The 21,261-nt window shown below is 37.7% G+C and overlaps 1 protein-coding gene across 1 annotated transcript in view; it reads right to left on the bottom strand.

The window, feature by feature from the left end:
• LOC109104275 (1,4-alpha-glucan-branching enzyme-like) overlaps nt 1–21,261 on the bottom strand; it is a 129,696-nt gene that overhangs the window by 14,774 nt on the left and 93,661 nt on the right. Inside the window, exons 14-15 of the mRNA XM_042770918.1 lie at nt 20,819–20,949; nt 7,595–7,712 (exon numbers count right to left, since the gene is read on the bottom strand). Coding sequence (XP_042626852.1) covers nt 7,595–7,712; nt 20,819–20,949 — 249 coding nt within the window. The remainder of the gene's footprint in view (nt 1–7,594; nt 7,713–20,818; nt 20,950–21,261) is intronic.

The raw sequence follows: 21,261 nt of genomic DNA on the forward strand, positions 1-21,261 counted from the left end.
TGAGCTGTATGCCAAAATCATCAGTATTAAAAACAATAAAAGACCTGAAATATTTCAGTTGGTGTGCAATGAATCTAAAATATATGAAAGTTAAATTTTTATCATTACATTATGGAAAATAATGAACTTTTATCACAATATGCTAATTTTTTGAGAAAGACCTGTATTATTTGGATAATTTGGTCCCAAGCTGTCACACAACTTAAACAAACCTAAGCAAACAAACAACAGTTCTGCACATCTTTATTTCATGCACCTTTTACCTACAAACTCGAGATCCACACACTCTGGTTAACAATCACTAATTTATGTTGACAACAGGACAAGTCAGGAAAATGGAAAGTTTGCTTTTGAATTTTTATGGATCTTATTAAATTGTCAGCAGCCCCTCAGGTAAGGATATGAGGGGGATGACAAAGAAATTCTAGAAAAATGGGGGAGTGCTCAGAAAGCGAGGGAGGAATGAAGACTTGCATCACGAGCTGCGGCCTGAAACGGGGATTTAAAATTTCAAGCTATGCATTTAATTTCAATAAGGCCTCTGGAAAGAGAATACAAAATATGAAAATTGGAAACCCAAGAGATAGAAGAACTGATGGAGACACGTGACTCGCTAGATTAACTGAATTATGACTACTATAGATAGTGTTGCACTTGTAATATTTATTACTGCTCTGATAAAGAGCCTAATACTTAAAAGGAGCCTAAAGAGCAGAAACAATATATAGGGACTTCATGATTTAAAATGTGTGCATGCATTATTCTAGTAATGCTTTAAAAGGCTTAAAATGTTGTACATTGCTCCTTGAGCTTCAATGAAAACTCTTTAATTTTTCAAACACAGAAGGTGTTTTGTCTCCAGAAAAAGATCAACAGATGAGGACATCAGCTTGTGAGTGTTTTGTTTCTTTTCTCATTTGATTTTAGCGCTGCTGTGGTTGCTAGGAAACATTTTTTTGCTTACTGTGTTTACCGTGGTAAACCCGTGCTGGAGTCGCGCTTGTTCTTATGTGTAGTCTATAGCGTGTTTTTGCAGTTTCATTTTGCTAAGTAGTAATGCGTGGCTTACTGAATTCAATAATGAGGTATCAGGTAAGTATATAATTGGATAGTTTACCGTAGCTGCCCTCGTGGGAAGACCAATGAGTAAAGACCAGCGACTACCACGCAACTACACCAAGCATGGGCGGTGCTAGGAAGGGGCAAGCAGGTGCTTCAGTACCCCCAAGAAAGACCAAAGCACCCCCATAGCACCCCCACACATTTTTTCCTGAAAGCAAAACTTAATATATTATATTTAATAAATAAGTTTAACTAAGTTTAAACAAAAAATTAAATATAAACATTTGACTCATGACACACGCATAACAATGCAGTGCAATAATGTGACGTGATTTGTAGCTATTGTCGCACTGTTCCTAATGTCATAGCATTTTAAAAATGGAGCCGTTTCTTGTGCCAAGTAATTAGGCCTCGCCACCGCCGCAGTATAATGGATTATTTGAATTGGTTCGTTTAATAGTTGACATTTCAAGCTTTCTATAGATTTATTTCTTATGTCTGTGAGGCAAGTAACCTATTCCTGTAATGCGTCAGTTCACGGAGACCGGGGCAGCAGAAAGCGCATCCTGTTTATTTTCTCTATTTTACAACAGCATAACATTTTAGTATTATTGTGAGTGTACTGTGTACACAAATAAAAGTGAAATAAAAGCAAATGATGTAGCCTATTAGTCTTATCTGTATGACCAAAAATAACAGAGTATTTTAAGCTCTTTCTGCACGAAAAAAAATGCAAGATATTGCGCACATAACCACACTACAAAATCACACTATAACATCCAAACTCAGCTTAAACACTCCGTTTAAACAAAATACGTGAAATACTTGTTCACTGAATGTCTAGGGTTATGCAAACAATCTTTGGGAACTGACTGATCTATGTAATTTTATACAATGAAAAATTGTAATTAAAGGGGTCATATGATGAGATTTAAATTTTTCCTTTCTCTTTGGAGTGTTACAAGCTCTTGGTGCATAAAGAAGATCTGCAAAGTTGCAAAGACTAAAGTCTCAAATCCAAAGAGATATTCTTTATAAAAGTTTAGACTTGTCCACGCCTTCCTAAAATGGCTTGTTCTAACACGCCCCCACATCTCTATGTCACTATGTAGGAAGATTTGCATAACGCCACCCAGATGTTCACGCATAGAAAGAAGGCGTACCTTTTAATTCTCGTTGTAGTATTGTTGTTGCCGCCGCTGTCATGTCATATAGATGCTTCGTGTTTCACTGTGAAAGCAAAACTACTTTGTTTGGCCTTCCAAAAGAGCACGATATCCGCTTCGTCATGCCTGGAGCTGATCTGTGCTGGTTGCTGAGAAAATACATCAACTTTGCACTGTGGATCTCCGGATCGACTTTCACCATGGACAAAGCGGAGTCCAGGCCGGGGTCGTCACATGTGGTTGCCGCAAGCCCAATGGACGCTCCTTCGTAGAATCCACCAGCCACCCCGTTCTCAAGCCCACCCGCCTTTGCTCACTCAAGCTGGCTTCCGCTCACTCTAAGCTGTGGCTCACTCTAGGCCTCCGGCCTCCGCTCACTTAAGGCCGCGGTGTGTGACGCTGTTTCATTGAGAAAGCGAAACTACTTTGTTTGGCCTTCCAAAAGAGGACACAACTAGAAATCATGTTTATATCATGTTTATAATGGGTTTTATGTTTATGTCTCATCGCTCCGGCCAGACAGGGCATCACAATATGTTAAGAGGTGTAACATTTCCATCACACGCTTGAGGTATTAGGCCAATCAAAACGGACTGGATAGCTGGCCAATCACATCACACTTCGTTTTTCAGACTGATGAGCCTTGTAAAAATCTATGTGTTTCAGAAGGCGGGGCATAGATGAGAAACAATAATGTACAGTATGTGGAAAATAATGTGTTTTTTAACCTTAAACTGCATAAAAACATTTCATTACAACAAATACACAAAATAATGTTCGTTTTAGCATCATCATATGATCCCTTTAAATTGTAATTAGTCAAATAATCATGTAATAAAATTTTAAAAATCGAGTGGGCAAGTTTTTATTTTATTATTCATATAACAAATAAATAACCTATTTTGTTGTACCTACTAGGCTATTATTAGTAATTGCCCAGCTCCCCTGTCATCAAAGATCTAGCGCTTCTTCAGCACCTGCGTTCAAAATTCTCTGGTGCCGCCCCTTGACACCGTGCAAGAACAAGGCATTTGAATATTGCTTTTTTCCACTTTCTTTACTTTTGTACAGCCTGTTCTCATCTCCTTGATTAATCAATTGTACTCAATATGTGCTTTCAAATCTCTACTATTACTACTAAAACTGGTAAATCGTGCTCTGTAAGTTGGAGGCAGTGCAGTCCTAACAATCTGATTACTGTCCATGTCCTCTACTACTTTACTCTCTATTCCAATTGGTCTTTGGAACTGCCAGTCTCCTGTAAGCAAAGCAGACTTTATTTCATTTATTGCTATTCATGTCTAAACCTCATGGCCCTAACTGAGACCTTGATCAAACCCGAGGACACTGCCACTCCTGCAGCCCTCTCCACTAATTTCACTTTCCCACACACCTCGCCCGATTGGGAGGGGTGGAGGCACTGGTCTGCTTATCTCGAATGAATGGAAATTTGATCATTTACCATCTCTAACTAGCATTAGTTCATTTGAATCAAACGCAATTACTATTACCCACCCAGTTAAAATCAACTTTGTAGTTGTTTATCGTCCCCCAGGTCAACTAGGACATTTCTTGGAGGAGTTGGATGTTACTCTCAATCTTCCCTGAGGACAGTATTCCTCTGGTACTACTCTGTGACTTTAACATCCACCTAGAAAACCCCAGGCTACTGACTTCAACACTCTGCTTGCCTCATTCGACCTCAAGCGAGTGTCTACTACAGCTACTCACAATGCAGGTAACCAATTGGACCTTATCTACACACGCTATTGTGATACTGACAGCACTTCAGTTACTCTGTTGCACACCTCAGACCATTTCCACATCACTTTTACTTTTAACCTCAAACTGACTCCTGACACAACACACACTCCTCTGCAGGTCACATTTCGGGTAACCTATGCTCACTCTCTCCCTCTCACCTATCCTCTATGGTTTCATCCTCACTTCTTCCACCCTCTCAGTTTTCAGCACCGGACATTAACACTGCTACTGACAATCTTTGCTCCACTCTATGATCTTGCTTAGACAACTTTCACCCCTTTCATCCAGACCAGCACGCACCTGCCCCCTGGCTACCCGACGTTCTCCGTGAACATCGCTCTAGGCTCAGGGCTGCAAAGAGGAAGTGGCACAAAAAAAAAAAAAAAAAAAAAAACTACTGACCTTAGTTTGTACCAATGACTGCTCACTTCTGTCTCTGCAAATGTCTCCACCGCAAAAACGACATACTACCACAACAAAATTAACAACTGTTCTGACTCTCCCACACTTTTTAAAATTTTCTCTTCTCAGTCCTCCATCAACTCTTACAGCTGACAAATTTGCAATATTTTTCATAAATAAAACAACAATCATCAGCACACAATTCTCCTAACCACAAACTGACAAACATCTCATAACTACAAATACACACTCTCTCTCATTCTTCTCTTCACTTTTGGAGGCAGACATTTCCAAACTTATCCTTTCCAATCATCCTACTACCAGTTCACTTGATCCTATCCCCACTCGCCTCCTTCAGGCCATTACTTCTTCAGTTATACCTGCGATCACTCACATTATCAACACCTCTCTTCACGGTGGTACTTTTCCCACAGCATTTAAGCAGGATCGGATAACCCCACTGCTTAAGAAACTCCCTCTAAATCCAGCACTTTTAGAAAACTACAGACTGGTATCACTTCTTCCATTCATTGCTAAGACACTTGAGCGAGTTGTGTTCAACCAACTGTCAATGTTTCTCACACAGAACAACCTCCTGGACAACAGCCAATCTGGCTTCAAAATTGGCCATTCAACTAGACTGCCCAGCTCTCAGTTACTGAAGCCCTGAGACTGGCAAGAGCAGCTTCCAAATCCTCAGTACTAACCTTGGTGGATCTGTCTGCTGCTTTTAACATGTTTAACCACCAGATCCCTCCTGTCCACCCTCATGAAAATGGGCATCTCAGGAATCGCACTTCAGTGGTTCAAGTCTTACCTCTCAGGTAGGTCCTTCAGGCTGTCTTAGAGAGGTAAGGTTTCTAAGCCACAACTTCTTGCTACTGGGATTCCCCAGGGCTCAGTGCTTGGACCACTATTTTTCTCCATCAACATGTCATCATTAGGATCTGTGATTCAGAAACATGGCTTTTCCTATCACTGCTATACTGATGACACTCAGCTCTACTTCTCATTCCAACCAGATGATCTGATGGTAGCTGTTTGCATTGCAGCCTGTCTAAAAGACATTTCTGGCTGGATGAATGACCATCACCTTCAACTCAGCCTTGCTAAGACAGAACTGCTCTTGGTCTCAGCCAACCCAGCATTTCATCACTACTTCTCTATACAGCTATGTTTGTCAACCATAACTCCTTCCAGGACACCCAGAAACCTTGGAGTTGTGATTGATGATCAGCTAAGCTTTACAGACCAGAACGGCCTGGTCCTGCAGATTTGCCTAATACAGCATTAGGAAGATTAGAGCCTTCCTATCAAATATGAGTTATCAAATATGCAATACAACTGCTTGTCCAAGCTCTTGGTCTCTCCAGACTGGACTATTGTATCGGTCTCTTGGCAGGCCTTCCGGCATGTAATATCAAGCCTCTGCAACTGATCCAGAATGCAGTAGCGAGAGTGGTCTTCAAGGAGCTAAAGAAAGCCCACGTCACACCTCTCTTCATCAGTTTGCACTGGCTGCCAATAGCTGCTTGCATCAAATTCAGGGTACTGATGTTTGCCTACAAGTCAACCACTAGCTCTGCACCAATATACCTAAACTGGCTAGTTCAGACATATGTGCCCTCCAGAAGCTTGCATTCTGCAAGAAAATGGCGCCTCGTGGTGCCATCCCAAAGAGGTACAAAATCACATTCTCAGGTTTTCCTGGACTGTTCCTAGCTAGTGGAACGAATGGCCCATTTCAATTCAAGCTGCCGAGTCTTTAGCCATTTAAAAAAAACAAAAAAAAAAACATCTAAAGACATCTTTTTTTGTCAGCACCTGACAATTAATACTAGCACTTACCCATACTTACCCATTCTATTCTATTTTATTCTATTCTATTCTATTCTATTCCATTCATTTTTTTTTATCTTTTTTTATTTATCTATTTATATATATATATATAGTATATATATATATATATATATATATATATATATATATATATATAAAACTGAGAATTGTCACGGCAGCTCTATACTGTTGCCCTCTTGTTCATCTGATTGCTTCTATTGTTCTCCTCATTTGAAAGTCGCTTTGGATAAAAGTGTCTACTAAATGATTAAATGTAAATGTAAATGTATGCTAATGCAGCAAAATAAAACAATAAAAAAAGAAGAAAAAAAAATCTCAAGATGCATTGTGGTACAAAGCTTTTCAGGTTTAGAAATAATATTTAAAGGAATAATTGACCCAAAAATGTAAATTTGCTGAAATGTATGCACCCTTAGACCATCCAAGATGTAGATGAGTTTGCTTCTTTATCGCAACATATTTGGAAAAAATTACAGATTCTCTGTAGTGAATGAGTGCCGTCAGAATGAGAGTCTGAACAATTTTTATGTGTTTTGGCTTATTTTAATATAAATAATAATAAATAAAAGTCATCTTGAGGCTCTCTTAGAACTTAGTGGGCCGCAGGCCTCAGGTTAAGAACAGCTGATGTAAAGGTCTATTATGTCATTTAAATTAATCAAATAACTGTTTTAAGAAGAAGAAAAATAAACTGTACGTGTTTTAATTACAGACATGCCTTTATTCAAACTCCAACAACACTGGAGTGGTATTCATTTATTTTATCTAATAATCAATAGTGAAGACTATGCCAACTCTTTAAGTAGGGTTGTTTAATTAATTTCATTTCAGTGAATGTTTACTTGAATACCTGATACGGTACTGCTGTTAGATAACTGAACACCACTGTTTACTTCATTTGCATCTTTGTTTTTGTTGTTTTAATTTGATCAAGTTCTTGTAATGTGATTCTTTAATCTTTATTTGATTACTGAACGTCTACTTGAGTAATTAAATGAGAATTTGTTTACTCGTTTTTAATTACTTGGGCAATGTTTACTAAATGAGAAATGGTTAAAGGCTACATTCCATTATTTTAATTTAATTTGTATATTTGTATTAATATAATTAAAGGGTGGGTTTAATACCATAACAGTATTTGCTGTGGTATTAAAATTGATATTGAGACATTTTACTGGAATTGTTTTTAATGTGCACTTGTAGCACTCTGTGCTCCATTTAACAAATATCTTCACATATTTTCCACCATAATCAGCAAAGACAAAGAAAAACAGACTGTTGGCATATGTACGTTGAATGTTACTATATGTTTATGGTAACAAAAAGTATAGTTTGCTTACCAACATAGAGTTGGGCAGATTTTTGAATTCCATTGGCTCAGTGAAGAACTCTGTGTTGTGGTCCAGTCTGCCATGGCCTCCATATTGGATTCCATCGGAGTCCAGTTTGATCTTATATCTGGAGCAGAGTGTGGTTAAGGAACCCAAAAAGATACTGGAGACAAAACTAATCAGAAGGAGAAGATAAATCATTCATATTACGGTAAACTGTACTCTTTTCTTTGTTTATATGATTTTGATGGACAAAGTATCAATTGAGGGATCAAATAAACACATGGATCCATCTATCCACCAAAATACTTAGATATGATGGTCTTAAAGATATAATTCAGCCAAAAATGAACCTTCTGTTATTACTTAAATCTTCATGGTGTCCACTAGATGTGGACTGGTAGTCCACTTTCTAGAGACGTTCTTCAGCTCGTCAGAATGCAGAGCTGCACAGCAAGTCAACACCACTGATTGCTTTGAGCTCCTTCAAGACAATGACACACATTTGCTTCATATAAACACGCACACCAAAACCGATGAGCCACCACATCAACAATTCCAGGCAGAATTATTTATCCATTTCAAAATATTAATAATGTATTCCATCAAAAAATGTTTCAAACAACACCAAATGTGCACCCACACAATTTCACTAAGTCTGTGCTACACTGACTAAATTAAATATTAAAAAAGTAATTGCCTAGACTCATGACCGGAATAAGAAATATCTTTGACAGAGAGCATAAAAGAATAATGAAGACACATTTACCGAAAACTGGAAATCTTATTTCATGCTTTTATGTTTTAAGTTTTAAGTTACACCCCAACAAAAATGGGGACAGATGCCTTGAAAATTCAAAGTGCTGAACATCCGGACTGCCTCATAGATTTCCATTATAAGTGCATTAATTTTGAAGTTATTGCATGTCACATGTCACAGATGCTGTTGATAGAGCTAAAGTTGAACTGAACAATTATTTAAAGACAACATAAAACAATTGCACTTCCCATAAAGTGACATTTTTTTTAAGTGAAACAACATTAAATGGAAAATAATATAGGATAAAACTGGTTAATATTACTTCCCTTTACCAATGTGTAAAAGGCTACACCATCACAGAAGAAAGGCATAAAGGCAGAGAAAGTTATTGAGGAAAAAAAAAAAAAACCTTATGTTTTACATTACATTTTCATTATGTATCACATGGGTTTCACACATTTACACCTAAAATATTATGTAAAATGTTTTATTTTTCTTTGGATGATAGCAAGAAAAATACATTATTTTAATAATAATAATAATTATTATTATAATAATTGTATTTTCTAAATATAAAATATGGACAAAATAACAATACTACTAATAATAAACAAAATAAAATCTAAACATCTAGCAAACCTAAAAAAATCTAATAATAAAAAATCTAACTAAAAATGATTTTGATGGTTATGAGGTTGATCATTATTTTTATTAGTATTATTATTATTGTCAATATTTGAGTGTTAGTAAATTTCTTTTATACTTTTGGTACTGTATTGAATCGCAACAAAATCAGGATCCTGAAGAAAAAACAGTTCAGAACCACTGCTACCTATTGAACCATGGTTTACAAATCTACAGAAAGCAAAATACTAAACATTTTAGTTATGTGACATGCAAAAAAGAGCTGTGACTTTTGTCATTAAATTGCCATGTAAATATACAGTTTTCACCCTCAAAGTATAAGTAAACAACTGTATTACTGTGGCACAGCGAATGAAAAAATCCCCAGTCTCTCCACTCCTGCTCCCCCTCTCTCTCTCTCTGCGTGTGTGTGTTAACCTTGGCCTCTCAGGGGTTTAAACAGTTGTGAGTTGTAACAAACGTGCAGACAGACGTCTAATTGGCTGCTTGAATAATCACCTCCTATCCCCATGGGCTAGCCGTGGGTTTTCGTTTTATCCTCAAATGCTCTCTTACTCTGCCCTGGAGCTGAAGCACACTTGGCTTTTTCTGCCAGCATGCCAGCTTTGATAGCAATGATTAAAAAGAAGTGTTGCTTGGCGTATTGTTCCTGCTGAGGAGTACGACAGATGCCCCCCCTCCCGACCCTACTCCCCCATAGTCATATTTGCATTGAATTCTCTCACTGATAGAACAAACTTCCTTTGTTATGGATATTTCGGAGATGTTATTGGGAAGAGAGTGAGAAAAACAAAATGATCTGATGCCCTCTTTTTTCTCAGAGAGAATGAATGGGGGCTTTATATAAGTTACTTACTGTCAGGATTTATATAAGAAGTAAAGCATTCAAGTTCTCCTAAAATGCAAAACACACCAAACATTTATTAGCACAACCAATTTTGCTAATTTACAATTCAAACATGCTAACAATAAATACAGGTTACATATCTTACACATTGGAAATGTGCCTCTAGCTACAGTACATTTCTGCAAAACTCCAAAAATGTAAGTATACATACAATTCACTGCAGTTTCAAGTTGAAATCAAAGGGGTCATAGGACATTGCTAAAATGCACATTATTTTGTGTATTTGGTGTAATGCAATGTGTTTATGCGGTATAAGGTTAAAAAAACACATTATTTTCCATATAATGTACATTATTCTTTCTCCTCTATGACCCGCCTTTCTGAAACGGATCGAATTTTACAAAGCTCATCATTCTGAAAAAGCGAGGTGTGCTCTGACTGGCCAGCTATCCAGTGTATTGTGATTGGCTGAATGCCTCAAGCATGTGACAGAAATGTTACGCCCCTTAACATACTGCGATGCCGTCTCCAAGCAGCACGAGACTCAGTCCAGCTGCTCTGCTTGTGCACATCTCATCATCGGTTCTCTTTTAGCATTTCAGTCAATGTACTGTTAGGAGTAACTGAATAACTCGGGATATTGGTTTATTTCGCGTCAGAGGGAGTGTCAGGCACGTTTATAAAATGAATAACTTAAGTAATTTGTGGATTAGTGCGTACTGGAGATGTGAACCGCTTCAAACGATTCAGTTCGATTTGGTGAACTCGTTCGACCCGTTCACTAAGAAGATCCAGTTAAATAGAATTATTCGTTCGCGATCCGGACATCACTAGACGAGACAAAACCAATAAAATCCATTACAAACGAGGCATTCGTTGTATCCAGTAAATACTGATTATAATGACTTATACTGTCTTTTTATGCGTTGCATTGTGTATCACACTGCATGAACATAAAACCACGTCTACATTTGTGATCGGAGAAACAACAAACAACAAGTGCTACCCTACACTGCTCAAAACTAATTTCAATATGAAAACGTACTTACAGGCTGTATCCTTGTAAAGTTGGAACTGCCCAACTTTATAGAAAAGGCTTTGTGCCACAGACGCATTGTAGGCTAATGGTTCAGGAAACAGTCCTCATCCTCCATAAAATGCGCTGCACACATGTGAATATTTGGGTTGAACTGTTCTGGAACAGTGTTGTAAATACAGCTTAACCACTGATTCTAATTGTGTCCTCTTTTGGAAGGCCAAACAAAGTAGTTTCGCTTTCACAACGAAACACAGCGACTCCACAACATGGCGGCGGCGGCAACAGCAAGAATAAAAGTTACGCCTTCTTTCTTTGCATAACCATTTGGGTGGCTTTATGCAAATCTTCCCACATCGTGACGTAGACACGTGGGGGCGTGTTAGAACAAGCCGTTTTAGGGGGGTGTTGTTGACTCTTAACTTCTATAAATAATATCTCTTTGGATTTGAGACTTTAGTCTTTGCAACTTTACAGATCTTCTGTATGCACCAAGAGCTTGTAACACTCCAAAGAGAAAGGAAAAATGGAAATCACATCATATGACCCCTTTAACATCAGTGGCAGTAAAATGGCAACAACATTTGTTCATTTTCACAGATTATGATTACAGGGGCAGATTATCATTAAAGACTTATTCCATGTACAATATCGTTATGATCTCACAACACTTTTACCATAGTGCATGATTTGTAAACTTAAACATTTTGACATTTGCATCACTTTAACCAGATCCATATGTGTGGGTTATCTGAAGTAAATTTGCTTGGTAGCTCACCCAGTACAGCACTGCACTCGTGATAACAAGCTCTCAGGAATGAGTTTCGTGAAACGTGTTATAACAGAGAAGCTCAAAGACTTGCAGAAGCAAGATAAAATCACGTGTTTTCATCTCATGTTTGTTTTTGCTCACACTGTCAGGTTAGGGTTTGGCGCCACTCATGGGACATTTAATTTCTGAACTGCCGCGTAACGTACAACAACTACCGTAATAAAACTTTGCCAAATTCACGTCTATTTTGGATATAACTGAATGCACTTTTAGGGCCACTCACTGGAAATTTTACTTTAAAAGTGTGACGAAACGTGCAATAATCATAGTATCATTTTGTAGAAGTGTCACCACAGGCATGTTTTCCTAATGAGCTTTAGTTGGATTTTTAACATGTAGGCTGGAACACTGAATGAAATAAAACAACTGAACATTTTTTCTTTTTACTTCTATGACTGAAATATAGTTATATTTTGTAAAGAGATAATCATTAGCTTTACATTCTAACATGATGATTTAGCATTTGTCTTCATCTATGGTATAAAATAACACAAATAAGAACATATAACAAATCTATCAGTGTTTTAATGATTTTTTTGTGTGCAGAGCACAAACTAGAGACTCTAAACCCTAATGGTGACCCAAACAAACACTACTGTTAGCAAGAATGTTAAATATTCACTTCAAACCCTAAGATTTGGCTTATTGATTAAAACTGTAGCTAATGTTAAATCTAAATTAAACGTTGCAAAAAAAAAAAAAAAAAAAAAAAAAATCATGAAAAAAAAGTAATATTTAAAACTAGTCTTCACTTCTTCAGTTCAAATGCAAAGTGCAGCATCAAGTTGCAGATCAAGCGCTGTTACGCACTGTTCAAACAGCTTCAACTTTGACCCTGTTTGCATGCTGTCATTTCGAAGAACAGCCACTGATTAGTGGACAATTTTCATGATGTATCATTATCATTAGCAGAAAAGCTGACAGATGGAAGGTTTCAAAGGCATACTGTGACAATCTCCCTGCTGAAATGAACCACTTAAACCAGCCTACTCTCTAAAAAATAAAGGTTATAAAAGAGGGTTTTCACAGGGATGCCTTAGAAGAACCATTTTGGGTTCCCGAAGAGCCTTTCAGTGAGCAATTCTTAAAATAACCATTTTATTCTTAGTTTGAAAAACATTTTAAGAATCTAAAGAACCTTTTGTAATGGAAATGTTCCATGGATGTTAAATGTTTTTCATGGAACCATCGATGGTTAATGGTTTAAGAGTCAGACTTGTAACCCAAAGGTTGCGGAAATCGAGTCTCGGTACCCGCAGGGATTGTAGGTGGGGGAGTGAATGAAGCAACTCTTTCTTCCACCCTCGATACCACAACTGAGTTGAGACCCTTGAGCAAGGCACTGAACCCTCAACTGCTTTCCAGGCGCCGCAGCAAAAATGGCTGCCCACTGCTCCAGGTGTGTGTTCCCTACTCACCGCTGCGTGTGTGCCCTCAGATGGGTTAAATGCAGAGCATTTACATCATTTTATTTTTTTAAGAGTATAGGGCCTCCTAGCCAGGTCTAGATAGGTGACATAGTCACCACTGAAAAGCTACTACTAAATATATTGTAGAAACTTAATTTTCTGTATAGCTGCTTTGCAATAATTTGTATCATGAAAAGTGCTATACAAATAAACTTGAATTGAAATGGTTTGATGGTTTTTGAGGGGTTTGTGGCATTTCAGGACAGCTTGGCCAGGCAGGAAGTCTTTAGGCTGATCTTTTAAGACTGCTTACCACTGGAAATGTATTTCCGAGCTGTTCTGAAACCAATAACGCTATTATCGATGCCAACAATTGATGTTGTGGCTCTAGAGGAATAGCACCAGAAGCAAGATGCAAGCAAGAAGTGCTGCGTTGCAGAATATCAGTTCCGCCCCATGTGGATTCACACAGACGGCAGACGGGGAGACGGAGAGAGAAAGAGCATAAATAAGGCTCAGGGATCCTTTATAAAGAGGAAGTCTACCTTAAGCATTCATGCATTGATCAGTACTACCCATTCCCATTAGACAAGCATGACTGTCACCCAGGACCAAAGCATCCGTGACAGGCAGCACAGAAAACAGCACGCACAAACATGCTGGAAGAATACTAAAAGTATGTGTGTGTGTGTGTGTGTGTAGATGAGCTCGAAAACGAATACACAAGACCCAGAATGGCTAATTCAATGTTCCCTGGCAAGCGTGCCAGTGTAACAGCAGTGGCTCTCCAGCTGAAATTGGCAGTTGGAGGCTTTTAGCAATTATGTTTTTGTTAGCGCTTACAGATGCTTGTCTCGGAGGCCAGGCAGCACCGGCGGTGAAGCACTGTAATCAACCAAGCCTTGCTGAACAAAGAGGAGGGCCTGAGATCAAAGTCAATTTGCTCACAGGAGGAAAAATAGCAGATGATAGGGTGGCAGGTCTAAGGACTGTTGGACTCTGAAGCGCTGATGACCTGAAGAAAACGTGTGCATGATCATGATTGGGAAGAGAATATCACACCTCTCTCGTGTTAGCGGCAGCAGTAATGGCAGCCTGTCCTTTGAGGGGCAAACGGGTCTTGTCACTGGGAAGCATTCTGCGACCAAATTTCGAAATGTCATTGCAATTTGAATAATCTGAGCTGTATTTTGTATCCTTTTCTTGTATCAAACATAGGACAAATTCTATTGGCATGTTGAAAATAGGGCTGAAATAGGGCCTGAACCTTTTCTGAGGGGCTTTCATAACTTCATAAAATTCTGAGCATCAAGAGGTTTTAAGAACTGTTTTGCAACCCGGCTGCAGAAACATGGGACTTTATATATGGTTTAAAATATGTGATTTGTGTGATTTTGTACATTTATACCAATACACATTAAACATTAAATTAAACAGAAAAAGAAAAAGGGTTGCAAATGTAGCACAAATGAAGCTGTCACTCAGGTGAGGTTAGTTTGGCAAGTGTTGAGATAAATTGGTAAATTACTGATAAATTGATCTTTTCCCCCCCTACAATATCTTGGGTACAGGGTTGAAATGTTAAGTTTGACAAATGCAGTCAGTACTACAATATGTGTAAAACCTGAGAAAATCCCTTAAATAAAGTTTAATTAGTTAAAAAAAAAAAATATAATAATTTAATAATTAAGAATAATTCTGTGATATATCAATGCAATCAACCTCAACAGCAGTCTAGAAAATCAATAACTTTACATAGTTTAACAATAGTTAAAACATTAGGTATAATGATCTAACAATGAACAATAATTGTTATATCAACAATAACTTTTATTAGGTTTGTTAATGATAATTTCTAAATATCCACTGTTACCAGTGCCATGGGCGGATGGGGTGTGATCTAAAATGTGTTTATTTCCTGGATGTCAGATTTTCAAATATGTTGGTCTATGCGATTTTGTTTTATGTAACATAATTCAAAACTAAGTAGCTTGTAGTAGGGGCATTCACTTAGAACACTTTTTGTTTTTTTTATTCCAGTGCAGTGCTTTTCCATTATTTTTAAATGTAAACGTGCTATGGACGTCTTTGAATGCTGCGCTCTTGTCTCAGTTCTTTATAGCAGCTTCTCGAGCATGATACATTATTCTAAAACACGGTGCTCAAGTTCAAAGAAGTTCAGCTTTTGAAAACACGTCTCTAGACCTTCCTTTTTTTTTATTCCACTGACCAGTGTCTAGCGTTTTTAACAACCAAAACACTATCTGTGTGAACCCAGTGTTCTAATAGTTGTAGTAGTAGTGGGCAGGTTTGTTTCCGGTCTGACAAATATGTGAATGGGCCGTGAATTTTTTAGTTGGGACACTTTGTGCCCTGTCAATGCTCCCTTTTGTAACTTCAGCCGCCCCATCATCAGTGTTGCACTGGCACCTGCTCTGACTGTAACTATTACACACTCTACCATTTCAAAGGTTTGGGTTCAGTAAGATTTTTATTATTATTATTTTTTTTTTAATAAACACTTTTGTACATTATGTCACAATCTCTAGCATTCCAGACTCTTGCCACTTTACCCTGAACTCTATTTCCCATAATCCTTTGGCCGGATTCATCAGCAATCACCAATTGCAGTCACCTGTCTCTCATCACCTCATCAGTCACACACAAGAACGGCACACACACTCCTCACGTCACATCATGATTGTAAGCCTGTAATGTTTTCCCAGTTTCTGTGTTTGTTTCCTTGCCTTAGTGTTTTTTGATCTTGGACTGTTTCCGTGTTTTGTTTGTTTGCTGCCTGCCCTGACCTTGTGCCTGCTTGTTGGATTACTCTCTTGGATTATTCTTGGATGTTACTGTTTGCTGGTGATTTACCCTGCCTGTTTGTCCATGCACTTTTAAAAAAACTAGCATCTGGATCCACAACTCCAGTGTCATGACTCCTACAAAACACATTATAGGAATAGTTCACCCAACAATGAAAATTCTGTCATTAAATGCACCATGTCATTTCAAAACTGTATAAGTGTTTCTTCTGAACACAAAATAAGATATTTTGAAGAAAGTTTGCAACCAAACAGTTGATGATGAATATCTTCTTTTGTGTTCAGCAGAAGAAGAAAAAAAAAACCTCATACAGGTTTGGAACAACATGAGCATGAGTAAATAATAATAAGTGATGATTTTTGAACACTCCCTTTAAATTAATATTTGTATTTAGCAAGAATGCATTGATTTTAATGACAGTGAAGACTTTTGTAATATTGGCATTTTATAAATAAATGCTATTCAGTTGAACTTTCTATTCATCAAATAATCCTGAATAAATGTATCACAGTTTCTACAAAAAATATTACATGGCAAAACTGTTTTCAACATTGATAATAATAAGAAATGTGTCTTGAGCAGCAAATCAGCATATTAAAATGATTTCTAAAGGACCATGTCACAGTGAAAACTGAAGTTATGATGCTGAAAATCAGTTTTGTCATCGCAAAAAAAACAAACAAAAAAACAAAAAAAAAAAAAATAATAATAATAAATAAATAAAAGAAAATATTAAAATAGAAAACAGTTACTTTAAATTGTAATAATAATAGTAACTGTAATTTACTAACCCCAAACTTCTAAATGGTAGCCTGTACAGTATATAAATAATAAATAAATGAATAGAGCAAATCTTAAATTTTTAATGGTTCTGGTTTCCACCTTCTACAATGATTTCAATGAGATCAGGAGAGAAACACTGGTCAATGTAAATAGGCAGGTAGTATGATTTGCTCTTCAAGAAACTAGATCTAATCAACCATAATATGCATGCATAACAAACTGACCCTCCTTACAACACTTTCATTCCAACAGCAAAAACCATTCTCATTAGATCACTCGTGTTCGGCTTCATACATATCAATATGCATTTTCCTCCTTTCCATCCTTTATCACATTCATTACTTTATTATTTGTATAAAGTCATCAAGCATCTTTGAGTTGTAAAGCGTGCTGCAGTTTTGCCCAAGGACAAGCCTGTTCCAGATTCAGTGAGGATGCTGATACGGTTGAATTATTAAGAATGGCGTTCAGGTAAATGCCCCTGACAGATAATAGGAGAATGATGACCTGACACAATCTCAGACGCCTGTTGGCACGCAGCGTATCAAAGACACATCAGGCCCGACAGGGTGTGCTTTCATGATGATACCCAACTGGGATTTACAATCCTCCATCCTTCTGAATGGAGAGAAGCACCTGAAGAATGCTCCCATAGAGAGCAGAGAACCAAAGATTGAGAAGAAGAAGAAGAAGGAGGGAAAAAAAATGCTTCAAAGGTTTGAGCTCCTGTCAAACGCTGATGTCTACAGAATTTTTATGGCTGATGTTTGTGGTGGAGTGCTTAACTCAAGGGAAACTTTGTCTTCTGTTTTTGAAAAAAGAGAAGTCTGAGGAACAAAACTGCTGCTCGTCCTGCTGAAAGGACATGGGAGGGACTTTTTAAGGTGTTGAAGTGCTTTGTCTCTCTCTAGAATCCAAATTCATGACCACGTCCTCCTCCCTGAAGCTTTTTGGTTTTTACCTTTATAATAAAGATTAAGTTTGTAACTCCACTTGTATACAACAATATGGCTTTTGCAGCTGTCAACTGATGAGGCAGGAGCTCATGCCAAAGTGTATTTTAATGTGTAAACAGAAAGAGAGAAAAAAATGGCCCATTTCACACATGGTATTGAATTTAAGCATAAACAGGCTCCAAAATGTTTTGTGCTCCAATGTTTCAGGGACACATTTGGCCTCATCTGAGCTGTAAACACAAACACATGTGTTCCAGACCAAAAAAATCAAAAATCACAAAAATAATAATAATAATAATAAAAATAATAATAAAATAGATAGATAGATTATTCCATTCGAAATAGGAAATGAAATGATCAAAACATAAACTGATCCAATATAGTGGTGTATAATGGGATACTGGCGGCCTAAATTAAAAATGTAAACTTAAATAAATGAACAGAACTAGATACAAAAATCAGAGGGGCAATCACAAGAAGACCCATCTGAGATGCAGGACAGTCATATGGAATTATGGGTAAGGACCAGGGTATTTTTCAATGTCACATTACTACTCAGCACTATCAAGTGTAAAACAGTCCACTGAAGCCCCCTAGTCACTCTGAACACAACAAAAACACACAAGCCCCTTTGACACACACATCTAAAGATACTGTGTATTGTCCACCCTCATGAAGATGGGCATCTAAGGAACCGCACTCCAATGGTTCAAGTCTTACCTCCCAGGTAGGTCTTTCAGGATGTCTTGGAGGGGTGAGGTTTCTAAGTCACGACTTCTTGCTACTGGGGTTCCTCAAGGCTCAGTGCTTGGACCTCTTCTCTTCTCCATCTACATGTCACCATTAGGATCTGTCATTCAGAAGCATGTCTTTTCTTATTACTGCTATGCTAATGACACTCAACTCTACTTCATATTCCAACCAGATGATCCGACAGTAGCTGGTCGCATTGCAGCCTGTCTGATAGACATTTCTAGCTAGATGAAGGACCATCACTTTCAACTCAACCTTGCTAAGACAGAACTGCTAGTGGTCTCAGCCAAACCAGCACTTCATCACAACTTATCTATACAGCTGGGTTCGTCAACCATAACTGCTTCCAGGACAGCCAGGAACCTTGGAGTTGTGATCGATGATCAGTTAAGCTTCACAGACCATAATGCTACAAAGGCCTGGTCCTGCAGGTTTGCCTTATACAACATTAGGAAGATTAGTCCATTCCTATCAGAGTGAGCTGCACAACTCCTTGTCCAAGCTCTTGTTCTCTCCAGACTGGACTATTGTAATGCTCTCTTGGTGGGCCTTCCCACATCTACTATCAAGCCTCTGCAACTGATCCAGAATGCAGCAGCTAGAGTGGTCTTTAATGAGTTGAAAAAAAAAAACTCATGTAACACATCTACTCATCAGGTTACACTGGCTTCCGGTAGCTACTCGCATCAAATTCAAGGTACTGATGTTTGCTTACAAGACAACAGCCGGTGCTGCACCAATATACCTAAACACACTAGTTAAAACTTATGTGCCCTCCAGAAGCTTATGTTCTGCAAGTGAACGATGCCTTGTGGTGCCATCCCAAAGAGGTGCAAAATCACTATCACGATCCTTTTCCTGGACAGTGCCCAGCTGGTGGAATGAGTCTTTGGCCTTTTTTAAAAAACATCTAAAGACATATATTTTTCTCACCAGCACCTGATGAACTAATACTAGCATTTACCTAATCTATTCCATTCTATTTAAAAAAAGAAAAAAAAACCTAGCTATGTGTGCTGTACTAGACTAACTGGGACTTGTCACAGCACTTGCATTCTGTTGCTCTCCCGTTTCTTCTGATTGCTTCTATTGTTCTCCTAATTTGTAAGTCGCTTTGGATAAAAGCATCTGCTAAATGATTAAATGTAAATGTTATTATGACTTTACCTGACTCTAAAACCGTCTAACAGACGACGGTGAGAAAACACTGAAATATGGGTGTGTATACACATAGATATGTGTGTGAGAGATGGTAGGGGTTTAATGAAAAAGCACTCTGGACTCGTTGGGTCAGACTTGTTTACCTCTTCTGACACAGAGTGGCACTTTCATCTGTCCTCTGCTCTAATTGGACGCTCTGCTTCGACTCATCTTTCGAACACGGTTACCTTACCGACACACAAACACGCAGGCACATACACTGTAACTCCAGGCAAATTCGCCCACGTGTTTACCTCTCACGCTCATAATGACAGCTATTTCTGTGGCTACACAGCTGTTTGCATCTGAAAGCTGGGTTCTCCTTCACTTCCCTGCTGAAAACATTCCCTGTAGCTTTCCACCGACATGGATGCGGCTAAACCTGTTGTACACAATCAAACTCTTCAATGAATATTCTGTCATCATTTACTCACCCTCATGCAGTTGCAACCTTAAATTTCAGCCGTTTGTTACACAAAAGCTATCATATGACTTCAGAAGACATTTTTTACGGACTACAATGGGGTTTTTGAGACCAGTATAATTTTCAAAATTGAATTCCACTGAACTTCATATATTTGGAACGACACGAGGGTGAGTTATAGACTATATTGGTATTAGCTGCAATATGTGTATTGCTGGCCCAAATCTGCTTATTTTTGTAACAGTAAAATGCCCAATAAAAAAATATTATACAATAACCAAATATTTTGCTTTGCCTTCTTTGCATGCAATCACAAAGATCATGTGATCATGTGAATTTTATACTTTTGATCAACAAGTGAATCACTCAGTCAGAAATAAAGGTATTTACAACTAGTGTTTTGTTATTTGTTATAAATTCTATTATAGTATTTAATTCGTATTTTTATTTTTATTTTTTATATTTACAGTTTAAATGTTTTATTTTAGTATACATTTTAGAAATTTGGTTAAGTACTTTGTCAATTTTATGATTTTTTCTTATATTTCTACTTAACTTTGATATTTATTTTTATTTCAGTTTTCATTTTAGTAATTTTAGAACTTTATAATTTTTTTTAAACCTATTTCAGCTTAATTTCAATGATCACAAACATGTTTTAATGGTTTTAGATTTTGTAGTAGTTAAAAGCAACATTGATTTTCTCTGAGATAGATATCAAATACTGAAATCAGACGGAGTGTCTACAGAGGTGAAGGATACTTCCCCGGCGGCCCCACTGCCACTCTGTAGCTGCTGTAGCTGTTGGTTGGGTGGAAGTTGAAGATGAAGATGACGTTAGCTCTCTCGAAGACGATCACCTTGTCTCCCTGGTGTTTGACGCTGATGTTAGCCTATAGAGAGACAGAGATCAAAGATTGAGCCCAGTGGGACTGCATGAGATTTGTGTGCTTTTAATGACACATGTTCTGTATCTCAGCCTCTGCATGTTTGATCTTTAGAAGAATGTTGCGGTTCCCATCTGTACAGATATTGTTGAAAATCCCACAATTTTTTAAACCCTGTGCATGAACTCATTCCTAATCATCCCAACGTTATTCAACCACTTTTAAATGAAACCACTGGACTAAATGAAAAATACAATACAAATAAAATGAGGATCAATGAATAATAATAAAATGTACTCCACAAAAAAATATTTTGAT

This window comes from Cyprinus carpio, chromosome A15 (assembly GCF_018340385.1).
Source record: "Cyprinus carpio isolate SPL01 chromosome A15, ASM1834038v1, whole genome shotgun sequence".
In the NCBI taxonomy this organism is placed as follows: domain Eukaryota; kingdom Metazoa; phylum Chordata; class Actinopteri; order Cypriniformes; family Cyprinidae; genus Cyprinus; species Cyprinus carpio.